Here is a 27,315-nt window from a genome sequence, read left to right as displayed (position 1 = left end):
AACAGGGCTGAAGTCTTAAGTTGCTCAGAGCAATAGAAAGAAGGACTGCCCATTTCTCTAGTCTGCAGAGCAGAGCCTTGGACCCCACAGGTTCTTCCTCACAGGGAGAGCACGGTCCAGTTATTTCTGCTGCCAGGGCCAGGAAAGGGCATCTGTGCTGGGGCAAGCACCAGGTAAAGCCAGCTGAGCTACTGGGATGGACTAAAAACCCAGTGGAACATCCTGCAAGTCTGCTATCAAAGGCAGGCTGCCTCCAGCAGCCTGGTCAACGGGAGGAAAACACACATATAGAGACATAAAGCCGTGTCCAAAGACCTTACACTGCAGGCCAGAGTCTCCTATGCTTTTTTCCTAAACTTTCAGACTCTCTATATAATTATGACCCTGAGACTTTCTTCCTGGCTTCCATCTGTGGCATCTGCAAGTGAGTTGTGAGCAGAATAAATCCCTTCAGGTCATGTTAAGAGGATGGTCTACTCCAGTCCTGCAGGACCTGCTGCAACAGCCACCACACACACCAGTCCTCCTTGCCAAAAGCCATCCCCTTTGATTCCTCCTGACTGTCTTGGGAAGACTTTTGGAGAAACAGCTGTCTGGTGTAACCCCATTAAGTTAAACAGCAGGTTGAAATCCTAGAGAACTCTCTAGAGGGCAGGGATGAGTGTTACTCAGTCCCCCTAGATTTAGATTGAATATTAGGAAGGAAGTCTTCACTGTGAGGGTGGGGAGACCCTGGAACAGGTTGCCCAGGGAAGCTGTGGCTGCCCCATCCCTGGCAGTGTTGAAGGGCAGGTTGGATGGGGCTTGGAGCAGCCTGGGCTGGTGGGAGGTGTCCCTGCCCATGCAGGGGGTTGGATCTAGACGATGTTTCAGGTTCTTTCCAATCCAAACCAGTCTGTGATCCAGCCGGGCTTTGGTATGTGATTTAACAAACCACGGCTGAGAACGGGGGGCACCTGGGCAACCATAACCCCTCTTAGTAAAGACCAGGTCACCGGTCCGGCTCCCCACGAGGGGATGATTCACCCACCGCGCCTGCAGGAACAGCTCCCGACTCCTGGGCGATCTCTCCTTCCCCAACACGGCGCTGACGGCAGGGCCAGACGGGATGCGCTAAAGGAGCAGAGCTTGCCCAGAAAAGGGGAAGCACCGACGGCTCGGGTAGCAAACACTCTCTTCTGCAGGGAGAAAGAAAAGGAGCGAGGAGGTCTGCTTGGGCTGGGGGGGGCAGCCCGGGTGGTCCCCGCAGGGCCCAGCGGAGATGAAAGAGCCGTCAGGGAAGCGGTGGCAGCGCCGGTGCCGGGCAGGGCGGTCCGAGGGTCCCGCCCCGCAGCTCGCAGGCGGGACGCGGGACCCAGCCCCGGGGCGGCGGGGCCCGAGGAGCTGCGGGGCCCGAGGAGCGGCCTCCCCCTCTTTCTTACACTGACACCCCCCGCCCCCCCAGACACACACACACACCCCCTTCCACCCCCCGCCGCAGCCCGGCCCCATCCCCCGCCGAGCGGCCGCGCCGCGGGTCGCCACCCGGCAGGTTGTAAAGTCATTAACTCCCTCAGCCATGCCGGCCCGGGCTCCGGCTGCTCCTGCTCCCGCCGCTGGTGGGCCGCCCCGCCGCCTCCTCCGAGGCAGCAGCAGCAGCAGCAGAGGCAGCAGCAGAGGCAACAACAGCAGCAGCAGCAGCGCGGCATGGCCGCCGCTTCCCACCGCCTCCTCCTCCTCCTCCTCCTCCGCGCCGCCGCCCCCCTGGGCGCTAAGGTAAGCGGCGGCGGGTGGGCCCGCGGCGGCGGAGCCTCCCCTCGCTCCCTCCCTCCTTCCTTCCTTCCTTCCTCCTTCCTTCCTTTCCCTCCTTCCCCGGCAGGAGCCGCGGCGGGGCCGGGAGGGGCGCTCCGAGCCAGGGGGGGGTCCCCGGTACCGCAGGCCTGAGCGGGGCAGCGGGGCTCGGGGGGTTCTAGCGGCGGCTCCTCGGCCCCTGCAGGGGATAGCCTGGACTTGGGGGGGGGGGTCCCCGCCGTTGCCGTCCGTCGGTCTTGAGGTGCTGGAGAAGGGTGGTGGTGGTTGGGGTGCTTTTCGTGTCTCCCCCACCACCACCACCAGATTGACCCCGAGGAGCGGGGGGCAAGGACGCCTGAGGAGCTTTCCCAGCATCACCAAGAAGGAGGCAACACGGCTTCTCGGGGGTTTTGGGGTTCACCCCGGCTTGCCCCCCCCCCCGTTCATCCCTGCCAGAGGGGCTGATTTCTGTCTTAAGGCTGAAAACAAACCGATTTTTCCCCTCTTCCTTCTCCCTCCTGTCACCCACCCCAGCCGTGGGGCCGGGCAGCCGCTTTCCCCGCCCGCCCTGGGGTTGCACGGCAGGGTGTTGAAGCCCCCACGCTCCCCCGCATCTCTCCTCCACAGAAGAGCCCCTCCTCAGCCCGGCCCCTCCTCGTGGCACTTGTTTCACAAGAGCCCTGCATCCCCCCCCCTGCCAAGTCCCCTTTCCCTGGGGGGAATCGCCCCCCCTGCTTGTGGCGGGGAGGCAGAAATCCCGGCTTCCCAGGGCGCCGGCTGTGCCCCTGCCTGCACGGGTCACTGCATCCATTGTGGCTCGGCCCTCCCGTTTCCCCGAGGGGAACCCGGCCGGATTTCTTTGCTTGCCGAAAGGATTCTGCTCTGCTAAAGGAAGAGGGGCTTGGGTTTTGCGTTTCCCACCCGCCAGACACCGCAGCTTTACAGCAGACAACCCGGCGTTTTGAGGAGCAGCAGCGTCTCCTGTTCTAGGGTTGTCTTAATTTAAAAGCCCCAGTGTCTCGTTCCCACGTGTTTTTTTTTACCTCCACGCACACCCGCTTGCCTGGTCTGTTTACCCTTTTAACTGAAGGGCTGTGCCTCCAGGCAGAGCAAGCCGGGTCAGGCTAAACAGATGTGAAGTCATTTAGGACTGACCTGGATGGACTCCTCCATCAGCCTGTGTGTACACAAGCCTTGGCTGCCCCTGGTTCTCCCTGCCCCTAGCAGCTGTGTTTGCACAGTACCTAAGAAGAGGGCACCAAGGGCTGGGGGGAGGGCTGCTCAGCCCTTCCCGGGACAAGCCCTGCTGCTGGATCTGCCCCGAGGACTCCCTTACTCCAGGAGATCCCTGCAGAGCACTCTGATCAAGGATTGCATGGTGCAAGTTGGCCTAGCAGAGGTGGTTGCTAGTATGGATTGGTATTTCTGCTGCAAGCCAGCACACAAAATGGTCATTAGGGGATTAACCTGCAGTTCCTCTTGTTCCAGTTTCTATATACAACATGATTATACAACAAATGTTATAGAAAGCCTCAATCCATAGATAGGGTCAGCAAATCCCTTCCTATGTGGGGCTAACTGGATTCAACACCTCTAAACAACCTGATGCAAGAGATGCCTCTTGCACACAGCCTGTTACTCCCTTCTTCCCCTCCAGACATTTCCATCCTTTCCACCAGCTTGCCCTGGAGTTAAGTGTGTATCCCACTCAAAGGGAACGACCTAACTGACTTGGATCAAGTATTTTGTAATGACGTGCAGCACTTGCCTGTCAACTTTGTGTCACTGCAGGATTATGAACGATGCTTGGTAGTTCTCCACCAGCTTCTTTCTAATTTGCCTCTCTTCTGCACCTCACGATAGTCCAGGTCTTGTTACTTATCTGCTGCAATATCACATCTTCAGCAAGCTACCATTTCTCCACAGATTAGTGTTCTTCCCGATCCTGTAGAAATCATTCTGCATTGCTCATTTTACCTGAAGATGCCTTCCCTTCATTAAAAATCCCTTCTCAAACATCTCGTTTCAGCTTTTCTAAGGAAAACTGGGCTTTGTCTGCTACCAACGTTGAATTTCTCACGCAAACTATCTAGTCTACCCGAATAGGATAAAACAATGACAGGATGAGAAATAGCTTTACAGAAACAGCAGTTATTTTGTAAAACATCAGGGGACAACTGCAAATGCTATTGTTTTTTTTTCCAGGGCTGTGGTGGACTCTGTCACCACAGCTTTAGTCAGAGAATGACACGGGGAACCCAGACCAGGGGAGTTGAGCACAGTCATTCATTTCCAGATAATAATCTGACATCCATTCCAGGCATCAAGACATCTGAAGCTACTTAGTATTTCAGTAAGAAGTGTGCTTTGCTGTAGAGAGAAGCCCTTGAGTAAAGGGATCGTGGAAATTTTGGGTAGAGGACGTGCAGTTAATGGCCTCAAAAAAAGGTCTGAAGAATTTGTTTTTCAGCTGCTGTTTCTAGTAGCCTTACAAGCTTAGACATGGTTGAGCAGAACAGTTTACGACACCTACTGTGCCCTTCAGTGGTGGGCCAGCCCTTAAGGCATTCCAGGCTGCAAGAGAGAGCCTTCCCCCCCGAAGCTCCTCTATTAAGGAAACTAGACAGGCATGTTTGTGGTCTCTCTTCCCAGACAGCTTATTTTCCAGGACCCAGGCTCTAATGAATCTCAAGATTAGGCACAACAATAAGCAACACAGGAGACTCGGCCACCGACACGGTAATTGCAGTTTTTCCCAGGTTTCTGGGAAACCCGGCGCAGCTCAAAGCTGATCCCAGAGAGCCAGGGGAGAATTTACTTTTATCCCTTTCAGCTCTTCAGAAAGACCGCCTGGAAATCCGATAGGATGTCAGCCCAGGCCCACCCTTCTTTGCAGGGCTGAAGCATTTTTTGTTTGTGGCAGCCTTTGTTTGGCAGGGGGCTGGAGGGGGAAGCAGCTGCCGGTTCTTCGGGCGGACAGCAAAAGCTTTCGGTGATGCTGGCTTAGAGACTGATGGATATTGGTAAATCTGGAGACAGCTATTTTATCCTGGAGGAGAACCCCTGCAGGTTGGGGTGCAAAGCTGTGGTGCTTCCTACAAGGGGGCAGGAGGGCAACCCTCACCTATTCGGTTGCACGGCCTCCGGCGTAGGCGCCGAGGTGCGAAAAGAGCTCGGTTAACCTCAGAGAGGAAGAACTGCAGCTGTGTAATCACCAGGTGCCAAGCCACAAACCCCTCAAGGGAAAATCTTGTGGAGAGCACCTGTCTGCACTGGAATATGGTCTGTCTTTTATATGCATGTAAATTCTAGGCCTTATATTCCTCATCCCCCAAGGAGTCATACCCGAGCCTCTTACCCGCTTTGGGCAGAGCACTCGCCCAAGGCCAGGCAGAACCAGCCTTATATAAAGACTGGACCTGTGTGCATCCCCTGCTGTGGTGTTTCTAGCCTGTTCTGTTTCTGTGGTTCTGCAGCAGAATGCAAATTAGAGCAGCTCCAGCATCTCCTAGAACCAGGAGAGTGCACAAAAGTTGTTGTAAAGCCCCTTTGATTTCTCCTTCTGCAAGGAGGGGTGGAAGAGGGGGATTCACTCAGCCAGAAGGTAGCCCTTGGGATTTGCTGAGAAGCCTGGGAAACTAAAGCTCAGAGCTAATCTAACTTGGATTCTGTCCCACAGTCCTTAATTTATTATCTGGAAATTTGGAAAATGCAAATATCTCTAATTAAACACAAGAACCATTTGTATGTCATGGCTAATGCAGATTTATTTCTGACAATGTAATAAATTCAGAACAGATTGAAACCAGCTGCCGCAGCTTGAAGTACCTGAAGTTTCCCCTCCACCTCAGCAGGCCTAGGACTCAGATGCAGTCATGCCTAAAGTCTCACTGGCCAAGGGGACAGCTCAGCATTGTCCTTGCTTACACAAGAAAATAAATGCTCCTCACAAGGACTGGCAAGGGAGCTTGGTCATGGAAAACCTGAGAGCCAAATCAATCTACTTAAAAAATGCTTGATTCCTTCAGTGCAGAGAGGAAGCAGGAGCAGGGCTGATGGGTATAGGGGAACACATTTTATTTAAAAGAAAAGGTGTCTCTTTGACTAGCATCCTTCAATAAATCTTCATTTGGGCACCTGCCATTCCTGAGAGTCGCAGTGCGGAGAGAAATGTATTCTGTGCTAACTGCAAGAAACAGGCACACAAAGGCAGAGCTGCTGATCTGCCCCAAACCTCAGCTCTGCCACCACATGCCAAGTCTCCCTGCATCCAGCAGAAACACCCAAGAGCAGTAAATCTGAAAAGGAGCCTGCAGCTTCCCACCATTCCAAATACACAAAGTCTTTTTCAACATCCAGAGTTAGGTCAGTAGAACAGGCTATTTCACTTCCCTTTGCCTGTTGCCCTTCTACCCCATCTCACCCATTTGGATTGCAAGATCTCTGGAGCAGGACTATCTTGCAGGGTGACAGCCACACAGATTTTTATTGCCACCTGGGGTAAAGGTATGTAAATATTGCAGCTTTTGGTCTGCATGCCTTCCCCCTCCAGACAGTCCATGAGCCTCATGTCACTACTGAGGGAAGTGGTAAGACACCAGCTTTGATTATTACCCCAGCAATGGGAGAGTCTGTATTGTGCTGAACTCTCTGCACAGACACCAGATATATTACTGGCATTTTCCTTCCCTAGAGCTGCAAAGATCTCTTCCTCCACAGGCCTTGAGATGCTTATCACAGGGAGGTATTTTTAGCTGAACATACCTTACAATAAGAGACCTTTCATTTCTTTCCTTTGTAAACGTGGAAGCTACATAGTCAGCATTTCCATTCACAGCCTGATGATTTAGAGTCAGACAAAAAATTCTCATAGGAAAAAGGTTGAGATGATCATTTAGAAGAAGAGAAAAAGGAGGTACTTTTGGAAAACCTGTCTGTTTCTTTTAAATTTTTGGTTTTCTCTTGGAACAGCTCAGGTGCTGGTCACAGCATTTGGTCCCTGTCAGGCCAGTCAGCTGCAGCCAGAACATCCAAGTACAGCAGAGAATTTTGTTGTGTTGTATTCAATATCAACTCTTGTAATCACTAGAGAGTAAAGTATGTGGTAACCTGCTGCTTTCTTGCAGCAGAGTAGGTTACTTTCAACATGCTCCGGCTATCACCAAGAAGAGGCACCATGCTCATTTCAGCCACACTGTTGTAAATTAGAAACATACACATGAAACCAGCTGCATCTCCTCTGCCCGGAGGATGTTCTGTTGGCAGACGCTGCAGAAACTACAAGTTCTCAGGCAGGAATTACACTACAAGTTGAACAACACTTTGGCTTTATTACACCACAGAAGAGGGTCAAGCCAAGAGACAGTCAACCCAAACACTGAACAGAGCACATCTAGTGAGGAGCAAACCCTGCTGAGTTTTCCTTCCCATCCAGCAGTTATGCTTTGCAGACCAGTTCTTTGCCACTGCCACAAACCAGCGTGTTTTGCTAAAAGTAGCATGGATACAACTTCCCCAAGCCCTGGCTTTAACACAGCAGACTTCACACACACACACACACACAAATAATTAATTTCCTTCTACTAACACTGAAACACCATCAGCATTTTCAGCTGGATAAATCCCTGCCCTGTGTTGAACTCATTGCTGCATTTCACACTTCTCAAAGCTGTATTTCAGTAAACAGCAAATTAATTCCTGCACAGGCTAGTTTGCCAAAGTCCACCAGAGCTTTTAGGCCAGCAGCCACCAAACAGGAAAATATCACAACCCCAAACCCAACTAAAACAGAAGCTCTTACCTGCTGGGGATTGTGGAAGCACAGCCAACAGCAGCCTGCTGCCCATCCGTGTTGGGGCCAAAAGAGCTCAGGATTGCCCAATTTAAATGCCTCAGCAAGGCATGCTGGGTGGGGAAGCAACCCTTGGTGCATGGGAAGAGGGGCAATGGCAAGAAGCTCTGGTTCTGAAGCACACTTGAAAATCACTTTGGTGAGGGTGGGAGGGTCAGAGCCCGGGGGGCTGTGTGAACTGTGATCAGTTCTGTCCCACCCAGGCTGGGGGTGACGCTGTGGAGTCAGGCTGTTGTTGCTGTCACACACGTGTGGCCTCACAGCCCTCCCCTGCATCATGTCCTGAGATGCCAGAGGCATCCTCCTCCCCATGCATAACACAGTCTTGGAGGGAAATTTGAATGTTGAGGCTTGTGAGCCCGTTTAGAAGGCATCCAGGTGGCACGGTCCCTGCAGGAGCTACCTTTGGCAGGCCCTTCTTTTCCCAGGGTGGTGAGGAGCCAGGTTCTCCAGCTCACCATGCTCTGTTTCTGTCAGGACAGTAGTGAGGCAGCAGATGGAGCTGGCCCCTGGGATGAAGAAGTCACCAAGTGGTGGGGAGAGTGGAGCTCCTGGTCCACCTGCTCCCGATCCTGCGGGGGAGGCGTGATGTCCCGGGAGAGGCACTGCTTGCGGCAGAGGTGAGTCCTGTCCCAGCCTGAGCCCCTGGCCAGGTCCCTTGGCAGAGGGGAAACGATGTGCCCCTGACCTGCATTTTGGGGCTGAACCTCCTGAGTTGGCGGGGTTGACCATCCCATCTTCTGTGGCCTCTTGGACAGGAAGGTGGCTGTTGCCTGTGGGGAGGGGCTGTTGAGGCAGAAGCTCAGCACAGCAGGGTTGGTCCCCTCTTAGGGGCTGTGGGTGACTTGAAGGTGATGGGATTGTGGGCTGGAGAAGGCCAGCTCTATTCCTCTTCTCCTTCACAAACCATGGCTGCTCTGACCAAACCAACTCTGACCTGTAGCCAGTTCCTGTGCTAAGGATGTGGGTACATATTCCCAGATTATGGGGGGAACTTAATTTACTCCTGGCAGCAGCCAGCTCAGCCACACCTAAGCAATTTCCCCTCTTTGTTTCTTGGAGAGCTTGCAAGTTTTTTTTCCCTCTGTCCTTTATCTGGCTGTCATCTGACAGCATCTCCATTTGTCCCCTGCAGCCACGTTTGTCCCCTACAACTGCTACAGTCCTGGTATCAGTTGGATGGGTTTGTGGCAGTGGGAAGAGCTGGGGAACTTCAGCTGCCTGAACTCCCACTGTCCCCTCCAGGCCCATTTTCCACCAAGCCCTCCTCCTCCAGCACCACACTAACCTGCTTCTCCAGGCTCCTGAGATGCTCATGAGAGCTGAAGTCCTGCAGCACAGCAAGCCCATGGGGGCTGCCTGCCCCACACCTGCCCCCTTTCCCTTCTGCCTGAATGCACTCCTGAATGGAGCGAGCTCAAGCTAGGGCCCCCAACCTGCTTTCCTTCCTGCAGCAGAAAACTACTTGAATCTGGGCAGCCTGATGAGGGTCCAGATGTGCTGCAGTACCTTCCATCTGGATGTGGCCTCCCTGTTAACCAGGCTTGTCAGTGTCTCTGCTGCTGCTCCTCCTCCCCAGCACACTGTGGCCATCATGGGAGAGCACTGGGAAACAGGAATGGAGGAACCCTGGGGCTGTTCCACACTCTGCACAGCCAGAGTGGACCTTCTGCCCTTTGCCTCCTGCCAGAAGATAATTTTTTTTTTTTTTTCCTCCATTTGGCACCTGCTCTACCCTTGACTCCACATATGGAGAGGGGAGGGCTTTGCTGTGGTGTTTTACCCCAGGGATCGAGTTTGAATTGATTAAAAAAAAAAAAAAAAAGAAGCCCAACAGAAAACCCAGGCAAAAAGTTTCTGCAGCTTTAAGGAGAATGGCTCAAGTGTGAGCCAGGGATACCCACAAAACAATTTATGCCTGAGTCTGCAGGCAGCCTCTGCTTCAGCTGGAAGGGCTGGCCATTTTCAAGCCTTTTGGTGCAGATTTGGGCTTTCCCTACATCATTTCAATAACTGCCCTGGAGGGATAGCTGCAGTACCTCTAGCCAGTCCAGCCTGAATGTGCCTGCAGGGTTCTTCATTACACAGTGCATCCTAAGTTCCCTGTGCTGCTACCACATTGTCTGCTGCTCGTCTTCACACAGACCAAGCTGCCTTAATCTATGGTTTTGGCCATTCTCTGTGTGTCTTCCCAGCTTTCAAGCATTTCTTTACCTTGGCATTAGTTAAGGACTCCAGGATCCCCTGCGTAACTCCTGCTGGCTGGAGCTAAAGCACCAAGTGCTGAGAAATTCCTATGGTTTTTTTTTGCACCAAGCCTTTCCTGCTCATCTTTTAAGGTGGCCAGTCCCCATGAGAAGTGCCATCTCTCTGCCTACTGCACAGTGAACCCTGAAATCAACTTCCCTGGTCACTGCAAATCCTGCACGCTTCTTTGGAAGGGATGGATCATCAGTCTCTGTTGCCCTTTTCTCACATCAGCCCCTTTGGAGCTCAGAGGTGAAGGGAGGTAGGGCTGGTGACACTGCAGTTGCTCCCTGTCTGCTCAACCTGCCCCAAAACAAGAGTAGCCTAAAATCACAGTCCACCTGAAAGCACTGAAAACGTGTTTCAGAGGAGACGTTGGCTAGTTTAGGTCTGGCAGGCTTTGCTCTGATAAAATGCCTGCCTTGCTTCTCCACCTTAAGTCAGGCCTGACTTTTTTGTCATCCTCAATACCTTACTACTTCACAGACCTCCAGCTCATCATCTTTCTGCTTTGCAGGCTCCAGATGCCCCAGGGAACAAACAGCACCATGTGTGTTGGTCAAGCCAAGTACTACCAATTGTGCCAGCAGCAGGTGAGAACCACTTCCTGTACTGACTGGTCCTCACTGGGGGATGTGGGACTCAGGGGGTGATACCTGGAGCTGCGAGAGCACCAGAACTCAGGGTGTGACTGGTTTGTCAGAGGAGTGCAGACAAGGAGCACAATCCACTCCTGGAGTGGCTGGCTGTGTGCCTTTGGAGAGGTGGGAGGTGGGCTCTGCTCTCTGAAAACTGAGAGATGGGGGCAAAAGACACAAAACCATATTTGCTGCGGGGTGGGGAGAGGGAAGAAGTTTTTCCAGAATGCTTTTCCCTTTGCTGGAAGTAATTTTTGCAGGATTGTTAGATGTCTGAGGGGCTCTGGGCAAGGGAGGCCTGGCCTTTCCACCTGTATTATGGCACCTCAGAGTTCATCACTGATTCCTTCCAAGGTGGACAGGGTGTTTTCATCCTTCAAGGATGCAGCAGGGACAAGCAGCTCTCACAACCATGGCTGTGAAGTAGGGAGCTTTTGATCACATTTATTCCCTCTGTAGCCCTGCCCAGCCAACACAGCAAGCTTCAAACAGCAGCAGTGCTCCAGTTTCAATGCCAAAGCCTTTGGGAAGCGCTACTACCACTGGATGCCCCTCTATCCAGGTGGGTTTTCACCATTTCACATAAGAGATCAGGGAGAGAAGGTACCCACAGGATCTTCTCAGACACAGGAGAGGGGGAAGGTGCCAAGGGACAAGGGATGGATGCTCCTGGCTGGTCTGGAAGTGCTTCCCTGTGCTCCCTACTTTGGAGAAATCGTTCCCTGTCTCTTCACAGAACCGCTCCACCCAGCCAGGCCTCCTCTCTCACCACATTGCTCCTGTTTTGGATCCTACATCAGCAAGCACTGGTGGGCAGACAGGACACGGGCTTCTCTGAGTTGTCTTGGCTAACCAGCAGTCATCTTGGCAGAGTGGGTGTTCACGCTCTTTGTGCCTTCTACCATTTTGGCTGCCTCTGTCACCCAGCATGCTTCCCACTGGATTGGTGGTGGGTTGTTCTCAAGAGGATGACCATCCTTTCCCTGCACAGGCAAGACAGGTTGTTTCACATCGTTTGCCAGTTGTCCCTTGAGGCCCAGACTGAGCTCACCCTCCTTCTGGACCCAGCTGTTTTTCTGTTAGCTGCCAAAGGGACATAGAACATCCTCACCTCTGCTTTCAGTTGCTCAGCTGAACAGGGTGTAGATGGCCATGGCCCCACACAGTTGGTACCCCTCTTGCAGGTCTTGATTGCTCTTGTGTGCTTGTGTGTGGTCTGGGATCTGCTGATGCAGAGTCCCAAATCTGGCACTGCAAAGGGAAGAGGGTATGGCAAGGAAGAGGGTTTGCCAGTAAGAAGCATTTCTGCTAGGCATAATCCCCAGCTGCAGCCTCATACTGTGACCCCTTTACCACTACAAAATCTGTAGCCTTGGGGTCTAACCTCAAGCAGCAAGAACAGCCAAGGTGACCTCAAACCATCAGTATGGATAACAGGAAAGGCCCCTTCCTCGCTGCCCATCTCTGAGCACCTTGATCTGCCTGGTGACTTTCTGCCCCTCTCCCTTCAGATGACTACACCAGTATCTCCAACAAGCCCTGTGACCTCCAGTGCACCACTCGGAGTGGAGAGAGGCAGCTGATGGCCCGAGCCCAGGATGGTACCTCCTGCAAGGACAGGACCTATCAAGGGGTCTGCATTAACGGGAGGTGTGAGGTGAGGCTCTGGGAGGAAGGAGTAGAGAAATGGGAAGTGTAGGTGGCCTGGCTGGAGCTCCTGGTCATTGCAAGGTCACAGCAGGGAATTGAAACCAAGGCCTGGTGTGGAGTAATGACATTTCATTCATGAACACCTATGGGCTAGAGCAGAGCTGAGAGGTTCACATGAAAGGAATTAGGTACATCCACATGTTCCCTCTGGGTGACAGCACTGTCCTCCCAACACAGAGAAGACTAGAATTACAGGTTTGTTTTTGTAGTCATCCAATGTAAAAAAGATTAAAATCTTACGTGTGGTTTTTCCCTCCAATGGCAAAGATGAAGGGTGGCTGAACATTGTGTCACAGAGGGGTACCTTACATCCTCAGGCAGGCCTGCCTTTGGTGCAGCATCTCCTGAAGGGTGATGTACAGCATCGCTTCAGTGTGTTGGACTGGCCTACATGCAGAGAGAGGAGGAACAGAAGTAGCTTGCTCCAGTCTTACTCCATTCACCCATACACACAAGGTTCAGGTGATGTAGACACTCACCAGTGACACAGGTGACTTTCTGCTGCTGTTGGATCCCTTCATTACTCCACTCCAAGCTCACATCCATCCCCCACCTCCAAACCTCACCGAAAGAGCTTGGTAGCCTTTCTTCAGAAAGCCCCTGGCCCCTGGCAATAAGCTGACCCCAGGAAACCCTCTCCTGCTCTGTTCTTTGCAGCCAGTTGGGTGCGACGGGAGCCTGTACTCAGCCCGGACGATGGACAGATGCAGGGTGTGTGGAGGGGACGGCAGCGCTTGCCACCGCGTCTCGGGCACCTTCCGAAGGGCAGTCTCACAGATAGGTACTCCCTGCTACCACAGTCCGGAGACTTCACCTGCTACTTCTTCCCACCAGCTGGCATGAAGGGTGACTGGCTTGAAGGCGGGTAGGAGTTTTCCCAGCTGCTTGGTGGGAAGAGCTGAAGAGTGCCACCCCTGCTTAAATGCTGGTATTTTGTCCTTTTCACTTAATCATCCGAGGAGATTGGTTTGATGTGCTGTATATTAGGCTGGTAAGGTTTCCCTTCACCTCTTTACAGTAGGAAGCAGCTGGGGATCTGTTTGTTCCTATTGATTTTGGCATCTTGCCCACCTCAGATAATGTGAGGAGATCGATGAATCTTCTTTTATTTGTGCTACGTGTTCATTTGAAACTTAAGCTCCTCTGATGGGGATCACAGCATTTGTTTCAGCCTGCACTTAGTCTCCTGCTTTCCCCAGTCCCATGGCTGGCACAGCTGAGGGACAGTCTGTCTGAAACTGAAACTGGGCTGAGATTCATCCCTTGCAACCTTATGGCCCATTCCTCCACGCACAGGAAGAATAGACTGTGGCGGGCTCAGTAGTAATTAATTACTTTCAGGAGGTTTGGAACATTGTTTCACCCTGTTGTTTTTTCACTAGTCTGCCTCGCTTTCTCCAGACAGACTAGAAAAGTGCTCAGGCCCCTTTCCAGAGCAGGGTTCATCTAACCCCTCTAGCAGTACAGGTGCAGTCTTGGCCTCCTTTTCCAGTCCTCATAAAACCTTACAGAACGGACAAGACCTGCATTTCCAGCAGGAAAGACAAGCTGCCAAACCACACAACTTTTAAGAGCCTTCTTATTTACTTTGCCTTTAAAGGTCAATTTTTCTGCTACTCCTGAGAGAAACTGTTGAGTCGGGAGCTGAGTGGACCTACAGTCTTCTCCATCCTCTGTTCAGCATCAGCCCTAGTCACTAGTAAGCTTTTTCTGTGCTCTTGCCAGAAAGAGCATAGGGCACACTCACCCACACACCTGAAGCCAGACTGTTGCACTTGTGCAGTTCCTTTCCTGACTCCAAACCCAGCAGTGCTCAGGCTGAGCCTTGGAGACCTGTAATGGGACATCAGAGGGGAGCTGGGATAAGAGCTCACAGACTGGCCTTAGACTCCTGCTCTCCTAAAGTACACCCTTGCTCCATGAGCTGGTTTTCCTACCCAGAACTTTTTATGCTGTCCTCAGGGTTTCCTCATCCCCTGTTCTGTTCCTCAGGTTACGTGTTCATCACCAACATCCCTGCAGGTGCCACAGACATCCTCATCATTGAGCGCAGGAAAACAGAAAACATCCTAGGTAACCAGAGGAACTGGACGGATGTGGAGACAGTCCCAGTTCAGCTGCCTGGGAGGTGGGAGGAGGGCTCTGTGCACTCTGGTCTGTGCTGTGAGGGAGCTCGGTGAGCAGTTCCTCCAGGGCAGCACGGGGGTGCTTAGTTTCTCCATAAACCAAGGCTCCATAGAGCCACATCTCCAGCGGCAGGAGGGTTTCTTCTTCCATTGGGCTCTTCTCAATCATGAGCTGTCTGCACTCCTCAGTGTTGCTGTTCTGTGTGGAGTATCATGGTTGTCCCTTTTCTCTCTCTCTCTTTCTCTGAAGCACTCGCAGATGAATCTGGGCATTTCTTCTTCAACGGCAACTCTGCCATTGACAACCCCCAGAACTTCAGGGTAGCTGGCACCATCTTCAAGTACCGGCGGCCCTCGAGCCTGAACTCGGATGGGCTGGAGTATATCATAGCTCACGGGCCCACTAACCAGTCTCTGAATGCCATGGTATGTGAGGAGCTAGTTTTAGGCTCTCCTGTCTTGCCTGTCTCAGATTTGTGAGCCTCCCTCAGACAAAGGAAATATGAACCTGGTTCCCAAGCCAAACCTGAGTGTCTGGGTGGCTGAGGAAGCCAGATGCGTCTTGGGAGGTTTCCTTGGGTTTATGAGTGTGCCATCTTCTCTTAACATCCATCATGAAGAGGCCTCTGGGAAACATATGTCCTTTAAAATGAAAAAAGGGTTTTGTTTTCTTTCCCTGTTGCCTGTAGTACTATAACTTCAATGGGAAAATGCCACATATAACTTATGACTACACTGTGCCACGGACACCACCTCTCCGAACTGCAGCCCCAGCAGTAGACAGACCTCTTTACCACCACCTGCCAGAGACCAGTCAGAACCATCCCATTCCAGCCAACTCCAGAGCTTCCCAGGACTTCAATGCCACGTGGCTCTCCCTGGCACCAGAGGACACCAGTGAACAGCTTCCTCTAAGAGAAGGGCATGAAGATTTAGGCTTTAGCCACCCGCACTTCTTCCAAACCAACTCCAGCAGTCAGACTCAGGACTGGGGCTGGGAACAAGGTGAAGAGAAGGAGAAGTATGACTTCCAGATAAGACAGGTCTACCATGCAAACAGAGGAGAGGAAGAGGAGGAGGAAACAGCAGCAAACGGTGGAGAAACAGAGTTGGGTTGGTTGCTTTGTTTTTCCTTCTGTTCCATTTTGTTCCTTGAAAACGAGCATCGCACATTGGTCATCTTGAAATTTAAGGTGGCTTTACCATCACAGCAGACATGAGGGAAAGATGATTAATAGTGGGGTGGAGACTGTCAGGGAGCAGTAGCTCTGTAAGGGAAGGGGAGCTGGGAAAGAGTGGCCACCAGGCAGATCAGGCTGTGCCTGCTCAGGCAGGGCAGTCCCACAGTGCCCGAGCTTGGCGAGCAGGGCAGGGACAGGTCCTAGCAACAGTCCAGTGAGGATCAGGTGAACACAAGGTGACAAGTCAAATCGGAGGTCAATCTGGGAAAGCCAAACAATTCGGGAACAAAGTACACCAGCAGCATTCCTCAGGCCAGGACTGAAGGCCCACTCCTGAGCTTAAACAGAGCTCCTGGGCAAGAGAGCACGTGTGAGGTTGGTCAGGGCAGCTAAGGCCTGTTGGTGCACCCTGGTGGCAGATGATGAGTTTGAGGCCAAGTGCTGACATACAAGCCATCCCATATAGTTAAAAGCATCCCTGTATTTTAATTCCAGCTCTCAGGTTCAATCAGATTTCCATCAGCACGGCTGTGCCCTACAGCATGAGGAGACCCGAGCTGTCAGAGAACAGCCGCGGAGCGTCCTCCAGGCTCCGGCTCTTCAGGCGACTGTGTCACCGAGACCCTCACAACGCTGCCTTCTGCAGGGAGCTGCAGCACCTGGCAGCCAGGCTGGCCACGAGGAACTCCACAGCAGGACTGTGGACTGAGGCAGCTGCCTGGTGGCCACAGGGCCTCCACAAAGCGCCGGCCCGTAAGAACTCACTGGAGGACTTGAAGGCTTTTGCTGGGAGTCAGGGGGAAGCAGCCAACCACAGCATGATGGCATCTGTGGAGAGCCCTCTGCTAGGTGCCAGCCCAACCGTGGACATCAGCCAGGCAGAGCCTCTGCAAGCTCCTGGCACTGAAAGGTGGCACTTGGTTTCGTGGGCAAAACAGGAGCATGGTTAGCTAGGGAGGGAGGGTTGAGCCAGTCCTCTAGTAGTCTCACTGCTCTCCTTCATGTCCCTACTCTCCAGTGTCTGTCCATGGAGCTGCTGTAGATGCTTAACCAATTGTGTGTCCTCCTAAGACTGGCACGACTGGCTTGGCAGAGCTCCCAGAATGTGTTTTGCACACTCAGACACACACACACCTGCCCCTCACCTCTAAGGGATCCATCGAAGTAGGTTCACAAGCACCTGGGGAGCCAACATTAATGTAATTGTAAAAAAGGCCAGGAGTCCATAGCATGTCACACACATGCATTTACCAGTATGTCATGTCCCTTCTGGGCACAGATGCCTCTAACTTCAATAAAGACTTGGCAGGAAAATGAGGGCCAACTTTTAAACATTTCTGGCAAGCCACGTGTGAACCCTCTCACCACATTAAATGATAAGAGGGACCTTGATTGAGCTCCCCTTTCCAACCTAATGTCTTACCTCAAGGTGATAGCATGGACTGATGCTGAGGGCACCTGCATGTCCAAAAGACCATATATAGACAAGTCTCACTATGAATGATGCCTCCTTTCTGAGGATGTTGATCCGTTGCTTTTCACAGCCTTGCTAGTTGAATTCAGGAGGTGGATCAAGGCTTTACAGTCTCTGTTCATCTGTGGTCCATCCTGCCCAAGGTGGGGGAGATGGAAAGCAGGAACCCTGGGCTTCTTTCCATCTTCAAAGACAGCGAGGAAGAACTGAACTGTATTTTACGTCTGCAGCAATTCTTCATCTTTAACTCACACTGCCTTCCTTTTTCCATAGCAATGAGTTTGATGTGGGCCATGATGACATCAGCTTGGCTGACATGTATCGGTGGAAAGTCTCAGCTTATGCCCCCTGCAGCTCCACCTGCACGTCAGGTAGGTTTGGCTTCAGGTAGCTGAGGTCCTTTCTGGCCGTTGAACAGAGGAAATACTGGTACTTTTTAAACTGCCCAGTGGAATTTCAGATCCAGTGGGCAATCCAGTCAGTTGATCACGGTGGGAGGAGGCTTTTGGATTCGATGGAGCCTGACTTAAGAGAGGGTCTTGATTGCCCAGCAGGTATCAGCACCTCCTACGCGATGTGTGTCCGGTACGACGGTGTGGAAGTGGATGAAACATACTGTGATGCCCTAACCCGGCCAGAACCTACTCATGAATTTTGCACAGGGAGAGATTGTCAGCCCAGGTGAGTAGAAATTACCTCAGCTGGCTGTGGGGACAACTTATCTTTTGTCAGGATCGTTTTCTGCTCTTAAGGATACAGCTGTTCTGGGCTGCAAGATCCACTTCAGCAGCTAAGCCATTGTATCCCTTTGCAAGCAAAGAGAAGGAAGGAATTTGCTGTGGGAATTGCTGATAGGAGTAAAGTTGGCTTTTGAAAGCAGCACCCCCTTAACACAGACATAGACCTGATGAGCAGATGCGCAGCTGCTGAGTGAGGGAGTCCCGGGCGTGTAGGCACTTCCCCATGTCCCTCATCCCCCTTACCTGGGGTTTCCTTTGTGCTTTCTCTTCTGGGGACTGCTCGTGGAGGTGGGAGACCAGCCGGTGGAGCGAATGCTCCAGGACCTGTGGTGAGGGCTATCAGTACCGCACCGTGCGCTGCTGGAAGATGCTGGCTCCGGGCTTTGACAGCTCCGTTTATGATGATCTGTGCGAGGCAGCTGGGCTGGCCAGGCCCATGGAGAGGAAAGCCTGCAAGAACAAGGCCTGTGGGCCCCAGTGGGAGCTCTCCGAGTGGTCCGAGGTAGGTAGCAGGGGAGCTTTGTTCCCAGAGGTTAGCAGCCGGGGCTGGAGGAAGGGGGCTGGAGGAAGGGGGCTGGAGGAAGGGGGCTGGAGGAAGGGGGCTGGAGGAAGGGGGCTGGAGGAAGGGGGCTGGAGGAAGGGGGCTGGAGGAAGGGGGCTGGAGGAAGGGGGCTGGCAGGTGTTGGGTGCTGAGGAAGCCCCATGCCAACTGCATCCTGTGGGGACATGGACTGCCACAGCTGCCCCCTGTTCTGGCACTGCCCAGTGGACAAAGGCCAGCACAAAAGGTTCGCTGTTGTAAAGTGGCTCCTCAAGCAGAATGCTGAAAGCCCTGCCAGCAAGAGGCTTCGCCTCCCTACTCCAGGGAATCTCACCAAAGGTGAATAAGGGAAGCAGTAGCATGGAGGTAGGGAGAAGCTAAAACCCAATCAGAACCCCTTTGATTGACTCCCCACAGCCTGCCTGGGACTGGGCCAGCAGCCCGGTGACTTTGAACAGCCGTCTCGGCATCAGCCTCTTGGAGCTGTAGGACCCAAAGTCAATCAGCAGCAGAGACAGCCCTACCTTTTTGTGTCCCGGCTGGGGCACCTCTCCCCTGGTACAGGCAGGAGGAGCACGGGAGGAGGCGGAGAGCAGCTCCCCTCGCCTCCCTTGTTCTCTCCCTGCTGCTGAGCGGCGGGGCGGCTCTGTTGCAGTGCTCGGCGCGCTGCGGCGCCCAGGGGACGATGAGGAGGGAGGTTCGGTGCTCGGTGGAAACCCCGCTCTGCGACGAGGCTCGGAAGCCCAGCAGCGAGAAGGTCTGCACGGGCCCGCCCTGCGGCCGCCGCTGGACCGCCTCGGACTGGGGCCCGGTGAGTCCCTGCTGCCGGGGCAGGGCAGGGCAGGGTGGGCATCACGATGCCGAGCTCTCTGCAGCTTTCCCTGGCAGAGGCCAAGCTGAAAAAAAAAGCTGGAATAACCCGTGGCTTCGCCTCTGCCTGCTGTGCATCTGGGTTAGTTGTGAGGCAGGCTCTGTTTGTTCATCTGGGAAGCTCAGAGCAGCTGGGGGATGGAAGCCCGTGGGTGGATGTACCTCTAAAGGCCCTTGGGATCCAGTGCCACAGTCCCAGGGGCAGGGCTAGGCTCTCCTGGCACCCCCGACCCCTGCACCCACCTGCTTCCTCATGTGTCTAAATGCCCTTTGTTCCTCCAAGTGCTCAGGTGCGTGTGGCGAGGGACGCATGAGCCGCTTCGTCGCCTGTCGCAACCTGGAGGGCAAAGTGATCTCCAGCTCTCAGTGTGACCCGGCCACCAAGCCCCTGGCTGTGCATCCCTGCGGGGACAAGAACTGCCCCGCGCACTGGGTGGAGCAGGAGTGGGAGCAGGTAAAAGCCAAGCCCAGCTCTGTGTCCCTCAGCCCTCCTTCCCATCCCCTGCCCCTCAGGAGATGGTGGTAGCCTGGTTCACTTGGTGAAGCAAGGTCGTATTGGTGCCACCTCCAGCCACAGAGCAGTATTCTTATCCTAGCTCCTTTTAAAAAAGGGGAAGGTGTAATTTAAAGTATTGACCACCCCAGTTTGTCATTTGCTGCCTTCCCGGGGACCTCCGTTGGAGGGCAGTAACATCCCAAGAAAATCCTCCTTTCCCACCTCTGGCTCCCAGCTGGCAGTTACCAGGCACCTCAGCAAAGCTCTTTGTCCAGAACCTGCTCTCAGCCCCCAAGATTGTGGTCTCACCACTAAAGAGAAAGCCACAACAAGACCAGTTTCAGAGGCAAACCTGAACCACAGCCCAGATCCCTGCCCCAGAAGTCACATCCAGGCCATTGTTATAGGCCAGTGAACATGGTCCAGGTGCCCTGTTCTACCAAACAAGAGGCCACTGCCAATGTCCTTACTTCTCTTCTGTTGCTCAAGGCTTAGAGGCTTTAGGATTCCCAGTACAAGTTGATCCAAATCCCAGAGCACCCAGAGGAGCACATGGAGTCCATTGTAAGGTTTGGGCTTTTTCTGTAACATCTGGAGCAATTAGGGATTCCCAAAGTACTAAAGAAGAAGGTTTCTAGGGAACCAGAGAAGCAGCCAAGCCTTCTCCCCTCCAGCCATAGCTAAACCTCTGTTCTCCTTTTGCTGCCCTTTATAGCTGCTGACTGCTCTCAGCTGAGTCTCCCTCCAGCACTGGTAACACGCACAAACTGGTTAAACCTGGGAACCCATGGCAGTCTCCTCACCTGCTCCTGCTCTGGCCCAAGGTGTGGGTCACACACAATGCTGCAGTGCAGTTTTTCTGCTGCATCCAGGCTATTAACCTCATCTAAACCCTGAAAGACCAGCTGAGCTTCCCACTTTGGCATGTGCCAGCTTCTTTGCCTTTGCTGTGTTCTCTCAGCTGATGAACTCTGAGGTCACAGGATGACCACGGATGGATGCAAGCCCAATTCCCTGGCCCTGCTGCAGTGAAGAAGGGCACAAAGCAGTGAAATCTCAAGCTGGCAACTGCCTTCACAGGCATCAGGGAGCAGAGCTGAGCTGGAATCAGATCCTGCCTCCTGCTGCTTCTCTTGCTGGTGCCCTGAGTGAAAGCTCCCAGCTAAGCCCGCACAGCTTTGGGCTCAGCAGTACTTGTCCATGCAGAGCACCTGCAGTGCACCAGTTTTGGCCCCTTGGGCCCACGCAAAGCTTGTCAGTACTCCAGGAGGAAGGTTGTTACACAAATACGCTACGTGGGTTTTGAGAACATAGATACACATACAGACAGAGACAGCCTCTTGTTGTCTTTTGCCTTGGCTGCTCCAGGTCCCTTGCGGTAGCTGCTCCCAAGGCCAGCCAAGGTGAATCCAGCATCCCCAGTGCTGCCTAAACTCTTCATTACCAGCTCCTGCCCTCACTCCGTGAGAAATTCAGCTCCTCTGCAGCCACCCATTGCTCCCATGACCTGGGCAGCACTACCTCTGCTAGGCTGGTGCTGGCACACACGTGTTAAGCACCTTCTTCTGAGCAGGATGCCATCTGACTTGAAGCTCTACAGCTGACAAGCATCAGTTGTTACCCAGCTGTTCATGTCCTCTTTCCCAGTGTGATGCCAGCTGTGGGCGAGGGGTGAAGACCCGGGTCGTCTTGTGTGCGGGCCTGGAGAACGGGGTGTACAGGGAGTACCCCGAGAAGCGCTGTGAAGCCGCTCAGAAACCTGAGGAGCAAGCTGCCTGTTTCAGGAGGCCGTGTTCAACCTGGTTCACTACCTCTTGGTCTCAGGTAGGGCTAGGGGTGGTGGGGAAGGGGGAGAGCATGGCCTGCAAGCCAGTTCTGCCGAGGGCTCTGTTAGGTCTGGATGGGACCATGAGCTCTGCTCTTCTGCAGGTGGAGAGACCGGCACGTGGGAACTGGGGGAGACCTGAGAGCACAGGGATTATTGCCTCAAGCAAGGGCAGGCAATGCAGCCATTCTCCTCCTCTGCCAGAAGTCTATGTTCTGTCTTTCTCTTTAATTCAGCTGAGGAGCATTTAGGGAATGGGAGGACAGGGCAAACAGGGCCTGGCTTGCAGCAGCCATTTTCTCCATCTTCTTTCACAGCATTGGCACGCAAAGCAAAAACAATTCCAAGGTACATTCAAACTGAGATGAAAGCAAACTCCTCCCTCACTCTGCCCCAACCCCAGCTCAGGGAGGCTCTCCTGCAGCGACAGAAGGGGAGCACAAGTTGGAGATCATGTGGGATTTGACCCAAACCTCCTCAAGAATTCCCTCCCGAGCTGAAACGGGAAGGCCTCACAGGACAAGAGAACTTGGGAACTACAGAAAATTTAAAAAATGTCTCTCCCTTTCCTGTCTCTCTTGATTCTGACAGTGCAGCAAGACGTGTGGTGCTGGCCTGCGCCTGCGTGAGGTGAAGTGTTACCAGGGGGAAGCTCTGACCCAGGGCTGCGACCCCGATTCCAAGCCAGAAGCCAGGCAGATGTGCCAGCTCCAGCCATGCCCCACAGAGGCACCAGGTAAGTCTGGGAGGGACAGTAGCCCCCTGGGAGCCCTTGGCTCTGTTCAGCTCTCCACTGGGGAAGCACATCTCCTTTTTAACCCCTTACTGTGGATGCTTCTGCTCCCCAGAAGAAGACTGTGAAGACAAAGCTACGGCCAACTGCGTGCTGGTGCTGAAGGTGAAGCTGTGCTCTCACTGGTACTACAGGAAGGCTTGCTGCCGGTCGTGTCGTCTCAGGTCACCCTGATGGTTGCCAGGCCATAGTCCCCTTCCAAGTTCAGGGGCAAGAGCCCCCTTGAGCCAGACTTTAGCACTTGGAGCCACCCCACTTGGCTTGGCTGCGGAGGTAGTCCCTGTAGACCAGCCCGCTCAGCGAGGAGGAATTCCTAGGACTTAGTCATCACTGTTCCCTCTCCACCAAGAGGATTATACACAAGACAAAACCATCAGTTCCTAGAAAGCTACTGAGGAGTGAGTTGGCAAAGCCTGACCCTGCTGTCGTCTTCTCTGAGGGGCTCTGGCTGGAGGCAGTGGGGCACAGAGGCCAGCCCCCAGCAGGGCACGGACAGCCGCCGTCTCTCCGGTCTGCACTGCAGGTTCTTCTGCTACAAAGGGCAACTTCCAAAACACACACACACACACACACACAAATTTCTGTGTCACAATAAAGAGCTAAATGGTAAAACTCTGGGTTTGGGATGCACGTACCTAGGCTGGAGTTAAGGGGAGGAAGAGGGATGCAAGAGGAAGGAAAGCAGGAGCAGGAAGGGTGGGGAGGCAAAATCTTTCTGCCAGTACAGCTTCCAGGCAGCACCGGGTAAAAACCCCATTTTGTGTAGCCTGCCAAAGAACAGCAACTACTCCTGTTTTGTATTTCAAAGTCCTCATTTATTTCTGACATTGCATTTGGACCCATAGCTGAGCAACAAAGACAAAGAGTAATAACAGGAGGAATCTGAAGTGGAAAAAGTCTGGGATCCCTGCCCCTACCCTGTCCTGTTCCTCCACCATCCCCAGAACCTTCTAACCCACAATTGCATCTCCCACATTTCCAGCCCTTTCAGACTTGCCTGTTTCTCTGTAGCTGTGCCAGGCCCAGGAGGTTGTGTTGGCTGTGAGGAAAACCCTCACCCTGGCCATCCAGCTACTCTGTCACTGCCTCACCAGCCTTGGCACCTCGTTAGCAGGCGACAGGTCACACATAATTTGTGTGTGATAAAGATGACGATGCTGTTGCCCTCCTTTCAGCAGAAGGGTGACCCACAGAAGCATGAATTATTCCCATCCTCTGGAGGTCACGTGCTGCCACTGTGGTGGGAAGCCTTGCTGTGTGCCAAGGGGTTGAGTTGGATGCCAGGAGCTGCTGTGTCCATGAGCTGGCTCTGTGCCCTCCGAGGGGACAACATGGCAGGGCCAGCTGGCACAGACACGCAGGCAGTAGCCTGCAGGTCACACTGGGACATACTAACTTCTCGTGGCTCCCAGAGGATGGAGACCTAGCTGAGCAGATGCTCTAGTGGGAAAGGATGGGATTTGCTGAGTCAGACAAGGTTTTTTTTCCCCCAGATAGAGGCTGTGTTTTCATACTTCCAGACTGGCCGTATGGGAAGCAGCAGGAGCCAGTGGGATCCAAAGAGCTTTGCTGCTGCTTTCACCTTCCCACCTGCCTGCCACGAATGTCAGAGGACCTTTAAAGACCTGCTATCACTACGTGAGGAATGGGAAGGAGACTCTAAAAGAGACACAGCTAGTCTCTGGATAATGGCAATGCGATGTCTCTCTGGGACAGAGGTGGGGGAGATGGTGCACCATGTTTGCTCAAAGGGCTGTGTAAAATGCAGGCTGGGGCAAGGTGGTTGGTTACAAGCACCATCACCACGCTAGGCGTTCATCTGGCTCCTTCTCTTCAGGTAATTTGAGCAGAGGTGCCAAGGCATGAGCAGGTCCAAAGTGTGAATTAGCTTTTTGCCTGATAACATCCGAGGCTCATGTAGCTCCATGCTGAGACCTGCTGTTCCTGTGCATGAACAGGGAGGTGAAATCCCGATCTTGTGAGCAGCAGGAAGGTTTCTAAATCGCGGCGGTGAAAAAAAAAACACCAAATCAACAAACCACCAATCCCACTTCTGAGCAGTCGTACCCTACGTTGCAAAGGCACGGCAAGAGTTCCTGGCTGTTGCCTCCAACAGCTTCCACGTGGTTGTGGGGATCATTGCTGTCCAAGTCCCTCCTCCCTGCCATGAATGGGAAGTGCTCAGCTGAGCAGTGCTGCGCTGGTTGCTATAGAAGTGCCTGTGAATGACAGAGATGTCCTTTTAGTAATTTTTCACCTAATTTGATTTATGGCAGAAGGAACTTTCCCACATTCATTTTTGCAGAAAGGCAGAGTCACTGGCTGTCGATACCTGTCAGAAAGCTGGTGAACCCAGGTTTGGGTCATCCTCTTCTTCCAAAAGTAAAATGGGGGTGGGGGACCTTGGTCACCTGAATATCAGTTGTTCTCCCATGGGACATTGTGGGTCCTGCAAAGGAGGAGACATGACCCAGAGGTCGAAAGGAAAAGCCATCCTAAAGCCAACCTTCCTCTGGCTGTCCGGAGCTGTCGGGGTGGGCTGGGTAGGGCTTTGAACACTGAAGGTGACCAAAACTGCAGTCATTTAGGGGTGCAGCTCTTCCCGTAAGTAACAATCTTGCCAGTTTTATTGGGTCCAAGTTAAAATGGCTCCTAAGAAAGCTTGTGAAGAGCAAAAGAGGTGGGGGCTTTGGCTGCAGAAGGATCAGCCTGTGCCCGTTTGCGTAGGTGAGCAGTCTCGTGAGCAACTTTGCTTCCCCGGGCAGTGACCTGAATTAATGTCTTCAGCTTCTTCAGCACATGTAGAGACCAAAGCGGGTGGGAGATGGTGTCCTGCCTTACACTCGAACACAAAAGCTAACTGCTAGTGGCAACCAACACAGTATGAGGGGAGCAGGATGATCTGCATCTTCCCTTCTTTGCTTTCCCATCGCCATTCCCAGCTCAGCGGCGGGATTTGCCTCGGGTGGCTGCATGGGGACACCAGAGCCCTTGCTCGGGGTGTCGGGGGAGCCTGGGGTAATTAAATTAGGTTGTACTGTACATAGCCCTCGTTAGACAAGCCCCTTCAGGAGACAGAGTAGAATAATAATGACACTTATGACGGGTTCGGAGGTGGCCGGTTTAATGTCACCCTTCGAGGTCTCTCGTCTTCTCGCCCATAAAGCTGAGCCAGGCCGGGCGGTTCAGCAGGAGGACGGTGCTGGTCTCAGGTGGGCTTCGGGGGGTCCTCTCTGCCCAAACCCCTCCCCTCCCCAAAAAGCCAAAAAGCTCCTTTCTTCAAGTGGGCGCCGGCTGGGGACACCCAAGTGCTAGTGGCACAGGGGACTACACCTCGGTGCTGACCGCCCGCGGGTTGGGGAAGCTCTCGCGGAGGAGGCCACGGCGGCTCAGCGGGTAGCTCTGCAGGGTGGCCATGCTGATGGGTGGCCCCACCTCCTTGTAGCAGGCCGGGGCATAGGCCACCCTCTCTCCCCCGTTGCGCACCATGTCGGCAGTCCGGATGTAAAAGGGTGGGGGGGAGGCATAGGGGGAGCAGGTGGGGCAGTAGTTGGGGGCCCCGTGCTGGTTGAGCTCGCTGCGGGGGGACGCGGGGCTGCCCTGCCCGTCCACCATGCGTGAGCTGCTGCAAGCGTTGCAGGTGCCCAGGTGGGAGTGGGTGGGAAGGTTGGGCTCTTCCTCTTCCTCCTCCTCCTCCTCCTCCTCTTCCTCATCAGAGTCATCCTTCTTGCAGCAATAGTACTGTGTGGAAGGGGAAGGGTTGCGTTAGGGGAAGCGGAGGGAGAAGCCGGCGGGCAGATCGGGCTTCAAAGCCAGCCCTGCCACATCTCTGCTCCCCTCATCCCCCTCTGCTCCATCAATAGCTGAGCCCTGCAGGGCAGCAGAAGCCCTGCCAAACTCAGCCAGTCCCCGAGTGTGCTGCAGGAGGCAGCTGCTGGGGAACTCATCCTCTCCCCGCCCAGTGAGGTTTGCAAGGGGAAGGTATTTTACTTGTGCCAGTTGGAAACCCCTCCGAGTAGCTGCTGTGCTTTTCATCACGCGGGTGCTGCTGCGCGGCACTGACTTCACATTAACTTTTAAAGAGCAGGAGGTTGTTGAAAGCCTCCTTGTTTAATTTACAGGGGGACGGGGAGTTTAAAAACTCCATCTGCTATTGCAAACCCAGCCAAGCCTACAGCTAAATAAGCAAGCACTGCAAATCCTCAAAAAGCCTTTTGAGAGTACCCCCCCACATGGGAGGAGGAGAGGATGTAACCTGCAGCACCTGTGGGAAAGGGGTTTCAAATCCCTGCCCACGACAGGCAAGAAACCCACTTCGAGAGCCCTCCTGCAGCAGAATTTTGGCCCGAGGACGGGCTGCTGACAAGATGGGGGACAGCCATGGTGCTCACCTGTAGCCTACAGTAGCAGAGGACGGCGATGATGCACAGTAGGATCACTGTCGCTAGGATTCCCCCGGTGATAACAACAGTTCCCGCTGTCATCCGCCCGATTCTCCATCAAACTCTGAAAGGCAGGGCCACAGGGAGGTGTGTCACCCCAGGACAGGGACGTCACCTACCCCATGGCTTCACCGCTGACGTGGTGCTGGTGATGCACGCCAAAATTCCTCCATTCCTCCCTTCCCCAGCTGGAAAACTGGCACACAACACCATCCTCATGGAGAGGACACCGGAGATGCAGCATCGTGTCCCCCTCACTGCCATCCCTTGCCCTTGGCTTGGGGTCTTTGGGGAACACCCAGTGGTCCCCCCCCACAGAGCACCCCTCTTTGCTGAGCCAAAAAAGGGCCAATTTCCACCCTCCCAGCCAAAAATACGGCTTCTGCTTCAAAACACAGAAGCAAGGATGGATTTCCACTGGGAAAAAAATCAAAGTGGAACACTTGAACTCCTCAACTGTGGTAGTCTAAGCCGAAAAAACACACCTCAGCTGGCATGAGCCGTGCAGCCCCCACAGCTGTCCCCATGCCACAAGACCCAGAAGCTACTTACGTTCAGTGACGGAGGCGTTGGACCTGGAAGAAGTGGAGGGAGAGGTTAGCTGTGGCCCA

General features: G+C 53.6%; 2 protein-coding genes across 8 annotated transcripts; one reads left to right on the top strand and one right to left on the bottom strand.

Moving 5' to 3' along the window:
• The first annotated feature begins 1,669 nt into the window (after positions 1-1,669).
• On the top strand, positions 1,670-22,846 carry LOC127387336 (ADAMTS-like protein 2). 7 transcript variants are annotated; one of them, XM_051625542.1, is made up of 18 exons: positions 1,670-1,755; positions 8,099-8,241; positions 10,386-10,461; positions 10,966-11,068; positions 12,018-12,163; positions 12,874-12,997; positions 14,209-14,289; positions 14,593-14,768; positions 15,032-15,455; positions 16,019-16,433; positions 17,271-17,368; positions 17,552-17,678; positions 18,026-18,239; positions 18,934-19,089; positions 19,432-19,602; positions 21,292-21,468; positions 22,061-22,205; positions 22,318-22,846. In XM_051625542.1, the coding sequence occupies exons 1-18, from the start codon at positions 1,687-1,689 to the stop codon at positions 22,434-22,436; spliced, it is 2,964 nt and encodes a 987-aa protein (XP_051481502.1). In that variant the 5' UTR covers positions 1,670-1,686; the 3' UTR covers positions 22,437-22,846. The 7 variants fall into 7 exon arrangements, with proteins under 7 accessions (XP_051481502.1, XP_051481501.1, XP_051481503.1 ...); XM_051625541.1 differs by having other exon boundaries at positions 17,549-17,678; XM_051625543.1 differs by lacking the exon at positions 22,318-22,846 and having other exon boundaries at positions 17,549-17,678; positions 22,066-22,179.
• A 2,716-nt stretch (positions 22,847-25,562) lies between these two features.
• On the bottom strand, positions 25,563-26,746 carry FAM163A (family with sequence similarity 163 member A). Its single transcript, XM_051625548.1, has 2 exons — positions 26,654-26,746; positions 25,563-26,003 (listed from the first exon to the last, which is right to left on the bottom strand). The coding sequence occupies exons 1-2, from the start codon at positions 26,744-26,746 to the stop codon at positions 25,590-25,592; spliced, it is 507 nt and encodes a 168-aa protein (XP_051481508.1). The 3' UTR covers positions 25,563-25,589.
• Between the last annotated feature and the right edge of the window lie 569 nt (positions 26,747-27,315).

The sequence above is a fragment of the Apus apus genome, chromosome 7, assembly GCF_020740795.1.
Source record: "Apus apus isolate bApuApu2 chromosome 7, bApuApu2.pri.cur, whole genome shotgun sequence".
Taxonomy (NCBI): Eukaryota; Metazoa; Chordata; class Aves; order Apodiformes; family Apodidae; genus Apus; species Apus apus.
Note: the sequence above shows the minus strand (reverse complement) of the source record. Positions and strands in the feature narration are given on the sequence as shown.